The 12,132-nt window shown below is 41.8% G+C and overlaps 1 protein-coding gene across 3 annotated transcripts in view; it reads left to right on the forward strand.

Annotated features, from left to right (window-relative positions):
- stx1a (syntaxin 1A (brain)) overlaps positions 1-12,132 on the forward strand; it is a 43,949-nt gene that overhangs the window by 1,028 nt on the left and 30,789 nt on the right. For all 3 annotated transcript variants that reach the window (XM_008309696.3, XM_008309697.3, XM_025055110.1), the window contains exon 2: positions 11,142-11,219. In XM_008309696.3, the coding sequence (XP_008307918.1) occupies positions 11,142-11,219 (78 nt within the window). The remainder of the gene's footprint in view (positions 1-11,141; positions 11,220-12,132) is intronic.

Consider the following 12,132-nt stretch of genomic DNA (forward strand, 5'->3'; position numbering starts at 1 on the left):
CTGAAAAATAGATTTTAGTCATCCAACCAGCAAAGTAAAACTCACAGCTTCAAAAACATTCCAACCACTACAGTGATGTCATGAGTGGAAGTTTAATGAAGTGTAGTAATACTACAGATGTATGCAGATGTGCAATAAGAAAGTATATGACTTGATCTGCGGTACCATAAAAACAAACCACAGAACAGTGATCAACTCCAACACAGTAGCAGTCAGTATTTTGTGCAGTTTCTTAAACTTTTTTAAGTCACAGCACATATTTCCCGTTAGAATGATGCCTCAGTGAACCACCAAACAACATGACTTCTGGTTTCAGTTTACTCACAGCTCACCTCCTCTGTATGATACCTGGGCCTGTTTAGTTGAACACAGACCACAAACACTGATATACTCACTATACTAGCTGTATGGAATATATGACTAATAATTAATTCTTACCCTTACTCCAATCTGAATCTATATCTAGTCCTGATATCCTCATTTCTACAGCACTATGCTATGCTTCACTCTTATACCTCGTACAGTACTTTTGCTGCTGTTACTGTAAATCTCTGCATTGTGAGATGAATGAAGTACTTCTTAATCTTAATCTTTATTCTTAAAATGGCAAACTGTCTCCACGACAACTTTCATTCATGGCGCTGGAGCCAATCTGGACTGTCTACGGCCGAAGGCGGGGTAACGCCTGGACAGTTCCCCAGTCCACTGCAGGGCCACAATTGCCACTTTGTGGCCTCCACCACAACAGTAGTACTTAAATCTGTGGATGTAGCCAAGCAAAAAGCCTTCAGTCTCTTCATGTAACCCAGACTGACAGACAGACTGACTAAAGTTGAGATCAGGGACTGTGTGGTTAACACCATCGTGTCCAATATACATGCTCAGCCACATCCCTGATGACATCAGCACCTGCTAGTATAAATTTGACCAAATGCCCAGCTCCACGTGCAGAAATGCAGCCCCAGTCTTGGACAGATTGGACCTCCCCACGCTCAACTGTTGTCTCCTGACACACATTACTGTGCTGCTCTGCTGTCCTTTAGTGAACGCACTGTCTTCTGCCTCAGCCCCAGCACCTGCTAACATTTTTACACACCCCCAGCTGTGGTGTTTTTGGCCACTGTTGACTCGTCGACCTTGTTACCGCGTTAGATGCATTGCTTTTTGACCGCAGGCAGCGTGGACAGTGGCTGACCAAGATGACGTGATTGTGACAGAGACCATGAAGGCCTGAGGAAAATGTTAGCGTTCGCTAGATGTTGCATTCTGTTTTTCTGTCACAGAGACATACGTCTATGATTTATAGCTTTTTGTTGTGTCTGCATGTTGACCAACGTTTGATTTTAATCAGCTTTCTTAGACGTGGGGTACTTGTATTTGCCTGAAATTAAATGTTAAACGAATGTCCAATATATAATGTCCATTGTCAAACTGATTTTCTTCAACATTATTTGGTGCACACTCACATGAAAGTACATATTTTTGACCAGTTAGCTCTTTTGCCATGTTTAGTAACCGTGGTCAACTGTAGACTGTATATAAAAAAAGGTGTAAACCTGAGTTGGTGTGAGATTGATCCAGGCTGAAACAAGGGGGGAAATTGGTCCCAGCTCGATCATCACACTTTAACGTTGCACTTGTTAAATGTACAACAGAAGGTTGGTTCATTTCCAGCTGTTGTGGTTCAGTATCTCTCTGTGTTTGTAACACACTTCCTAATTAACAGGAATAGATTGATAATTTCATAATCCATCATCACGACAGAAAATAAATCATTTACTTTCTCACAGAAATATGTGTTATTGCTGTTGTGTTTGTTTGAAGGAGCAGTCGTCAGATCAGGGTAATTGGCTGTTAGGCTGGAGAGAGAGAAGGAAGAGAATTAGGACTCCTCAGGTCTGAAAAATTCTTTATATGAATTGGCCTCAGGGGAAACAGCCGAGGCCTGCCAAGTGTCTGTGTGTGCGTGCGTGTGTGTTTGCGTGTGCATTTATCAGAGGGCTGTCGTCGGCCTGTCATTCTGCCTCCTGACAGTGCAGTGAGAGATACAGATGCCCAGGTTTACACACAAACACTTTCCATAAATTTTCCTAATCAGCTTCAGTGAGAAAAAACAACCAGTTTTCACAAGGGGCTGGAGATTAATGATGTCATCCGTCCTCTTTATCTTGGTATTTGTGTAACCAGTGAAATGGGGCAGTTGAAGACCCACAACCTAGACCATAATTGGTGTTGAGATGAGTCAGAGCTGTTACATCTTGTCAGTGTGAGTGTAGTCTTTATTTTACACAGCTGTCTGTCTGTAGCATGTTTCCTCAGTACTATTGATGTACACTACACACTTAACTGCCTAACTGAACCTGTGTGCAGTAGAGACGTCCATTGATCTCTAAGATGTTCACATCAGTCAATGTTTCTTTAATTGACAGCAAATATAAAAAGTCAAATATTCTTTACTGCAAAATCTTATTTTCATTACAAGAAATGATGAAACGTTCTATAAACTTCACTCGGTCACAGGTTCACACCCTCCAGCCCAGCAGGTGGCAGCAAACAGCAATTATTTGGCTTGCTGGCCAGGTTTTAAAAAAATTATATTTCACCATTAGCTTAGAGAAGAACATGGTTGTGTGCAAGCCTATTCTGGATGGAATAATTTCAATAAAAGTGGACCCAGTCCACTATCACTGTAAATCCACCAAATGTTCAACAGGTGGTGCTTAAATGTGTGGTTTGCAGCACTGAATGCTCAGCACACTTTGCTACGCTAGGTGGGCTTCGAGTTTTCTCAGGGAGATATTCACGTCCCAATACGCAACATATGCCCTGAAGAGAGAGGAAAAACCAACTAACCATCCAATCAGATCACTCAAATCACCAACCTAACTCTGGTCCAGCTAGAAGGCCTAACTATTTCAGCTTGATGTCAACTTAAAATCTGATTGGTTAAAGAAACAGTCTCATTGCCATTCATTTTAGGCTCCCAGCACCAGGTCTTAGGGCAGAGTTCTTTCAACCTGGTAACACATGAGGCCGAAATATGATTGGATAAAAAAACTTTACGCTGCTTCCAGTCCCAAACACTTGTTTGGGACTGGAAGCAGCGTAACCAAGAGAAAAGCTAAGAGCGAGAATGAATGATGAGAACAAAATAGTAATGTATTTTAATAATAATTCATAGTAAATATATTAAAAAATATGTTCCGTTCCTATTTAGGCCAGCAGGGAAGCTTAGCTGACCTTGAGTCTACGCCACTGATGGAATTCGAAGTGAAAAATATTGCTAATTTTTTTTTTTTTTTTACAAAAAAGCAATTAATCACAATAGTGCCTTACAAAGCAGCTAATTTGGATGCTAATTTCACAGTTGTATCACACCACTTGTCTGAAGTAGTTAATCATAATCCAGAATAGTGAACTCAGACCAAAGACTCGAGAGATGCTGTAGGTTTGCTGTTAGCATTGTAGGTCATTGTAGGACACTTGCAGCACGAGCCCCCAGAACAGGTGAAAAATGTGTCTTTTGAGTTCTGGCCACATTGAGTTCTCAAAGATCCACCAGTGAAATGTCCGCTCATTAGAGATCCACAGACTGGACCTTGGTCTGAAGTCGCTGCTTCCACATTCCCAGTCCAACCCCTGGTTTTTCATTTAAAAAGCTGTTATGGAAATACACTCATTATTTCGACAACTTTTTGGCACCACATTGATTGGGATGAGCTTCAGACGGTAACAAGCTGTGCAGCTGCTGGGTCTGTGCTTCACTTTCTGTCTACACTGTATAGTTATAAGAGTTTAGAATGAGATTTGAGCATCTCCACCGAGGGTCTCGCAGTGGGGATTTTTTTCTGCATGCTGTTGCCAAGGAAATGGGTCTTGCAGTTCAAATTGGTCCCTTAGGAGGGGGACAGACTTGAAGGAGTCCAAAGATCTGAGAGTGGGTTGAGGACACTGAAGAAGGTGGTGCTGCTGAGCACCTGGTGGCTCATTGGTCATGTGGCTGAAATTAACTAAAGCCTGAGGAACATGTTGGCTGGAGAAGACGTCAGTCTCTGCGGTCAAGATATGAACGAATCCGTATAGAATGATGGAGTCCTGTGTTGTCTGATGAATAGATGTGACCTGCTGTGTGTAGGATGAATGCTCTGCTAAAGAGGGAAAGGTTTTTGAACCGGATGTTAACGTTAACGTCAACCTACCTGTGATGATGTCACATGATTTACTTTTCATGCCAGAAATAAAAGATGAAGTACCAAGCTACAACACAGAGAGTACACTGTCACCACGAATGCACAAGAGGTATATTTTAACACTATGATTTCTGTCATGGTTTACTTGAATATCATATGAATTATTTATTACTTATTGTGTCAAGAAATCCCAGCTGAGATTTCTCTGACAGCCAGAGTCAGTCATCAAGAGCCACATCTGTTGTGATCGAATGCAGCTCAGAAAAATCCAACAGTGCACCCTCTAGTGGTTTTCTACAACTTTTTGTATTGTTTTGTTATAAGTGAGCTTCATGTTTACCATTCTCAGTAACCTGTTGTCTGCTAAGTTAACAACAGACTGTGCTGCAGTCTTCATAATTCGAAGGCAAACTAAACGCTCACAGAAGCATTCATTTTCATGCAGCTCTGATTTGGTTGCTGGCCACCGTGTTGCCGTAGTCACACTGTAAGTTTACTCATCCCTGAGCTGATTTGTGACTTTGGCAGGAAATTGAGTTTGCTCCGTGCGGGGCAGCAGGTTCTGCCCATACGAAAGGCTACTTTATGAGCTGACACCTACCCGTGCTGGTGCTCTTTTATTTACCCATCAGCCTGCTGCTGTCTAAAGCTGCCAATATTCAGAACTCAAACAGACACCGACCCTTCACCTCGCCTCCTCCCCTCTCTCCCTGTTGACTTCCAGTCGACCTAGCAAGGACATAGAGACAGATGGCACAGTCAGGGCGCTGCTGTCACCTTAATGATCTAGGAGGAAACATACTGACAAGGTTATTACAGGTGTGTGTGTGTGTTTGGACTATTTATTTCATATTTTATATTCCACCTGACATGTATTCCCCTTTCTTTCTCACGTAAACATTTTCTCTTCTTCTTCTCTTAATCCAAACCTGACGATTGTCACTTTAACAGCAGTGAGAATGAACAGCCTCTTTGCTCGGTGTTGAACCGAGGACCAGCGCCACAGTCACGGTCAGAGGTTTTGTTTGCCCTCATTCTAAGCTCCAGGCCTCTGTAAACCCTCGGGAGTTTGTGTTCCGACTCCTGCCTGGTCGTGACCAGCAGATAAGACACGATGTCAGTGGTGGGGCTGCGATGAGAGATAAAGATGCAGTGAAGGTACAGAACGTAGATGTAGATCAGTTCAGTCAGTAGAGTGGACTGGTTCTTTTAGTTTAATCAGCTGATGTCAGAGGATGTTTGGGTGGCAAACAGACAAAAAAATCACAAAGAGTTGGAATAACAATTTAAAATTTAAATTACTGTGACTATGTTGCAGATTTATAAAGAAGCAGACAACAATTAAATTACTGTGACTATGTTGCAGATTTATAAAGAAGCAGGTAAAAGAAAAGCTGTTGATGATATTTAGGTCTTTTGTAGGGAGTCGTAGCAAAGAGGCTAAAGAGCCACATGTAGCCCAGGACCCACAGGTTGGAGACCTTATGCTCTCTGTTCTTTACCAGTTTAGGAAGTGACACATCTGTTGAATGTATGTCTGATGAAAACAAGGCTGAATCTCATTCTATTAATAACACAGTATCAGTCATAGCTCTTGGCCGTCCTATGGTTTCAATCAAGTTCAAATTCAAACACTCTAAGGCAGACATGGGCAAACTTTGGTATTTTAATCCGGCCCACCACACCTGTCCAAATTATACTGTTAATTTATATTATCATTAAACTTCTGCCTTTTCCCTGCTATGCCTGCATTTTACCTATAGATGGCGTAGAAAAGGCTAAAAGCATTTTAGCATTTTAGCCTTTATGCATGACTGTTACATTACTGTTAAATTCTCTGACATGTCCTATGGGGACATGTCATTCATCAGCACACAGAGGCTTCTTAATCACTTAATGACCATGAAGTAGCTGTGACCAATCAGGCGTCAGAGCAGGGAGATTTCACTGTCTGTACAAATGAGGCGACACGTGTAACAATATCTCATATCTGTTTGTCGTGTTTGTCAATTAAACTATTAGGAACATTCTCATCTTTAGAAACCTGGCCAAACCAGGACCTCAATAAATGTTGATATTTCCACTTCATTTGAGGATTTTTATTTCAACATGATCCAGAAGGTAACACAGATACTAATATTACAGAATAATGGTGTTCTCATCAAATCTCTCCCATCTTTGTTGGAGAATTAGCTTCAGTTGAACTAAAGTAAAACTGGAAATGTGACGACTTTCTCTTCTTTCCAAACAGATATTAGAACAAATCTTTTTTGTGAGGGACAAAAAAATGATCAAATCACACTGTCGTCACATTAGACCAAAACAATAGACAATAATAAGACAATTATAATTTCAGCATTCAGCTGACATTGTTGAGCTACTTTAACAGACTACCATGAGTACAGGGTCAGTTGATTGGGTATGTTTTTGAGTATATTAAGTATTATTTGATTGACGTGTGAGTACTAATACTGTACAGATACATCAGTAGAAAATACATCAACTTTATTCTGAAGCGTTGTTAAATATCTCTGCTCTCAGTCCTTTCACCTGTCACATCCTGTCAGACTGCCTTTTCATTTCTGCAGCCACAGTTGGCTCCTCCTTCACATCCAAATCATTCACTGTTACTTTCACTCTGATGTGCGCAGTATAAAAGTGTTGGTGGTCCACTGGTGCCGGCGTAATCTTTCATGGTCATGGAGTATTAGAGTGTTGAGATGGTCTAAATATATCCAGCAGGAGGAGGAGAAGAGGCGACCACATGAACGGCGATGACACATTTTCTTCTTCCTGTTTTTGATCTGTCAACAAAGTCGAACTAAATCTTCTAAACATCCGTTCACCTACGCCTGGCTGTGCACCTGCCGAACGGCACGCGCCAAAAATCTTCCACGGCTTATTAATAATGTAATCATATCTGTTGGCCTATTACGTGCTAACAAGCTGAAATGGGAGTAAGCAGCGACTATTTAGTCTGAAAGGTCAGACGCCTCGTGTGAGTCCCCGCAGCAGAGTTATCTCTGACAGACCTGGCACCCGCACACGTTTGTAATCCCCGCCGGAAATTGATTGTCATTGATTTGTACAAAGATGTGTGAGCCGCCCTTCCTGGCTCTGGTGTGCTGCCAACTCTTATTCACTGGTGTTTCCTTCAGTGTAGACACCTATGAGTCTGCACTGTTCTCTACAGCTCTATGGACTGTACAAAAAATATAAAAATAAATGATTGTCGTCGAGAAGACAGATAGAAGAAACAGGAGAGAGACAAAATAGTGAGACGTTAATTAAGTTACTGAGTGTGTGTGTGTGTGTGTGTGTGTGTGTGTGAGACCATGCAGACTGAGACCAAGGTAGCTGAGTTCATGTTGTGTGGGCCTGTGTATAAAAAAACAATACTTTAGTGTGGCAGAAGTATGGAGGAAGGAGGTGAGAAAACCAGAGAGAGGGAGGACATTATGAAAAAGGCAGAAGATTAAATTATTAATCATCTATTAATATTATATAATTAAACATGCAATATGGATTATATAGTCTATATATATATATAACATATATATGGCCACCGCCCAGCTTGTGTCAGAGCAGCCTGACTGAGATCAGGACAGTCAGTCAGTCTACGGCTGACAGTCTGACTGACACAACAGTCAAATGGATTGTTCAGGACTGTAGACTGATTAATATTGTTGAGGACAACAACTGGACTGGAGTTTAGAAAGAAACTCTCCACGTGTTCTACAAGGCACCGTCCAGATGAACAGTAATGTCTGAAATACCAGTTTTTAGTTTCTTTTGACATTTTTCAATATAATAATTCCATAATTTTGATTAGACACAAGTAAAATAGGTGAGAAACACTGACATCTACCTGCCGTTTTTTTGTCTTCTTTTCCAACATATCTGGGAAAGTAGATTTATCTGAATTATTCATAATTAAATCATTTTAACATCTACCCTGTGATTTATCAGAGAGTACTCAGTACACAGTACTCAGTACACAGTCTTTTTCTGTATTAATCCTATTAACACTGAAATGTCCAAAAATGTTTTCAAATATGTCATATTGTAATTCGTGCAACATTTCTCTGCATTCTCTTATTGCACGTACTTTTTTCCTTTTTTTGTTTCCCTCTCGACAGCCTGTGCATTTTAATTTGAGGATCTCTCTTGATCCGTTCCTCCTGGACTACATTTCCTCTTTCGCCTCCTGTTTCCACTGGATGTGCAGACACTGCCTTTTGTCTTCACATGGTGACTCCCCGCTGGCACGGTGCCCAGAATGTCTCTCTAATTTATTAAACAGCATAATCAGGCCACTTCTCCTGTCGAGCTGTTTCACCCGAGTCTGACTCCCAGAGGCCGAGAGCGCGCGGGGGCCGGCGCCTTAACGGGAGCCCAGCTTGTGTGGGCCTCGTTATCCGTGTGCGCTCTGCCACACTGGTGCGTCAGCTGCGAGCGTGTACTGCATGTATGTTGGCATTTCCAGCAGTCGGAGCATATGTTGTGTGAAACTGCAGGCGGAGTCGGGGCTGATGCACTAAAGGCCTCTTTCTGCCTCTTTGAGGCTCAGCAGGAGGAGCAGATTATACGTAGAGAAGGAGCTGGAGGTCTTGGGCGGTGTGCTTCGTTTCCTCCTCTCCTCGGCACTTAAAGTAAAACAGACCAAAGCTCTGCTCTCTGCACGGCTCTCTATGGCGTCTGAACACACTACAGGTGATCCTGGAGCTTATTCACATTCCCAGCTTGTTCTCCTCCTCCTCCTCTGCCCTCCTGCTGCTGCTGCCGCCTCTTTTCTCTCCATGTCTTATGGGCTGCAATTTTTTTTTTCTTCTTTCAAATGCACCTCATTTTTGCCCAAACACCCACCCGGTATTTGTCTCGCAGGGCTTGGACTGAAGTGAAAACACCAAAAAAAAAACAGTGATCATGTGGTGCATCAAATGTGCTGTAGGGGGCGTAGCAATTGAATATTATTATTTTGGGGATATTATTTATGATGGTCCCAAGGTTTCTTCTAATCAAAACCAAGATATATTCCATACATAACCCCCACACACAGAGAATGTACTTCCTGTGCAGTACTGTAAATATATTTGCTGTGGGTTCAGATAATATTAGCCAGATCCCAGTGGCTGTGTATCCTCTCACTTGTGTTTGTGCCAACAGTATCAGCAGCGCTCTCTGAAGCCTGTCCTCTGAGACGATCTTCTCAGAAACTGGCTTCTGTCTGTCCTACTGTTTCTGCCCCCCCCCCCCCCCCCCCCCCCCCCCCCCCCCCTCTCCCCCCCCCCCCCCAGTACTCCCCCCCCCCCTGTGTCCTGGCACTACCTGCAAACACTGCACAGGATGATGTGTTTTTGACAAGAGCACATTGTTAATCCAAGGGAGGCAGCCACTGAAAACTGTCCATCCAACTCCAGTGACAGACTGAGGGCATGTTCTTCTCCCTGACAATAATAATATTCCACATTTACACCAGTGGCTGGTCAAAATATCCAGTAACCTCCCCAATACACTTTAACACACATGGCAGGATACTGGTGCGCTGAGATGTTAAACAGTTATTCTTACACAAGAAACACCGACAGAATATTGCACAAATACAAGTTTTTCATTTGAAACTGAACATGTTGACACATTTCTAAGTCGTATTTATACATTTTTACACTCAAGGCTGTTGACTGTTACACCAGTGACCCCTTGTGGCAGAGGTGCACAGCTAAGCACATGTAATGGTGGGTTAGTACTTCAGAGACTGGATTGGGGCGACAAGTTAATCGCCCTTAAGCAGATTCAACGACACTGATTGGATACGTTTCGGTTGCTATGGACATATCTCATGTTAGCAACAGATCAGCAAAACCAGACGCTCCAAAGAGGTTATGTGATTGAAAATGTATTTAAAAAATCCAGAGTACTTTATGGGCCGCTGATTTACCTGCATCTGTCTGCACTGAGACATTAATACAGAGGGGTTGAAACACAGATTATTTTCTAAGAGAAATGACAGGTTGGTTAAATCTTTTTGAAAGTTTTCTTTAAATTTCATGAGGTTTGAAGAAACTCTCTTTGTAACACTGTTATAATCTGGTGAGTGGATTAGTGAAGGAGGTGAAGGAAGGAAGAAGGAAGAAGCAGCACTCGTCTTTTTACCGCACATAGATAAACAGAGAAATCACAGAGGGAAGAGAGGGAAGAGTGACACTCTGGGATTTTTGGAATATGAAGATGGTTTGACTGGTTACCTTTGAGAAGAAGATAAACACAAAACAAAAACAAAGGAGCCTTCTTTAGCTTTTCATCTTTTCTGTAGAATAATTACAGACAGAGATGAAAACCTCACCTCCCTGTGTGACTCTGATGTAGGGGGCCGAGGGGGTGAGCTCATGGGGCTTCTAATGTAGAATTGAATTAGCTTGACCCTGACTGGATGAATGAGATGAAGCCGCATGTGATTCCTGTTGGTGTGCTGTAATGACTGATGTGTGATTAGGACTGACTGGATGTTTCTGAAGGAATCCTTGGAGCGGATGTAGAAAGTTAGAGATGCCATGTGGATTATAGCATCCATCCATCCACCCATTCATCTACCATCCATCCATCCTTCTATCTACCCATCCATCCATCCATCCATCCATCATCAATCATCTCATCCTGAAAACAGCAGTTCCAAAAAGTCAATACAGAATCTATGAAATTTATATAAATCACTTAAATTCTTACAAGACAGCCATTAATATACCATTTTACACCAACGTCCTGTGTCACTGTGTTGAAAAGAAGGTCATTTCCCTTGCTGTGCCCCATTTCCAAAAAGCTTTCCACCCTCAAACAGCCCAACACCCACTGTCACCATGAAAACAGTGATTGTACTGATTGTAGTGTGAATACTGCATATGATGAATATATCATAAGAGTGAATATTTATTTATATTTTGCACGTGTTCGCAGGGGAAGGAGACGAACGAGGAGGAGGATGAAGTGGCTGTGGGGATGGAGAAAGGCTTCATGGACGAGTTCTTCGAACAGGTTTGTTCTTCTTTATTTATTTATTGGTTTCACTCACCAATACACGTGACACGGTGAAGGATTTGACACATTGGCTACAACCAGTCTCATGTCATTTCATATCCGTCGAGGACATTGGTACGATAACACAGTCATTCTTCTTCTCTGGTGTCACACTGCTCATCATTTTCTTTTATCTTTTAAAAAAGCATTTTATTGATTGAGAACCACAAAAGTTTTCCACTGTACACCTCAAAATAACCGTGATACTGATTACCATTAATTTACTTAATTAAAAGAAAATTCATTCTTATCAATTTACTTCCTTCATTTGAAGATAATCTGTCAATATTTTTAAAATATAGGTCATTCAGACCCTGATATAAACAGAACAGAGTCTAAAAGATGTTTTATCTTGAAAATGTAATGAAGTATAGATGTACTCCATAACAGACTAATACATGTTTCTGCAATTGATTATTATTTATTCAAGCTACACATATTGTTCATTGCTGTGTAATAAGAAATAATTTAATTTCATAGATCAAGAAACTCTGCTGCGTGGACTTTACTAAATGCTTTTTAAGCTCCCGCGGGCCACACAAAACATTTTGGTGGGCCACATTTGGCCCCCGGGCCTCTAGTTTGACACGCGATGTACACTGAGTAGCTAAGGACCTATACATTTGACACTGGGATCAAATTGAGACGTCATGCAATTTGAACATGATTACATTTTCACATTCCGTTTTAGGTTGAAATCAATCCAGGCCTATCACATTATAGAGCATTAAAAACTTCTCCTATCACATTAGGTGCAGGATGTTGTAGTTCTGAGGGAACATTATAGCCTGCAGTCATTTTGGCCGACACTGGTCTGCTCCTCTTACTGCTCCTCCGCTGCCTCTAGTCTCTCACCAGCTGTCTGTTTCCA

This window comes from Cynoglossus semilaevis, chromosome 4, assembly GCF_000523025.1.
Source record: "Cynoglossus semilaevis isolate Cse_v1.0 chromosome 4, Cse_v1.0, whole genome shotgun sequence".
In the NCBI taxonomy this organism is placed as follows: Eukaryota; Metazoa; Chordata; class Actinopteri; order Pleuronectiformes; family Cynoglossidae; genus Cynoglossus; species Cynoglossus semilaevis.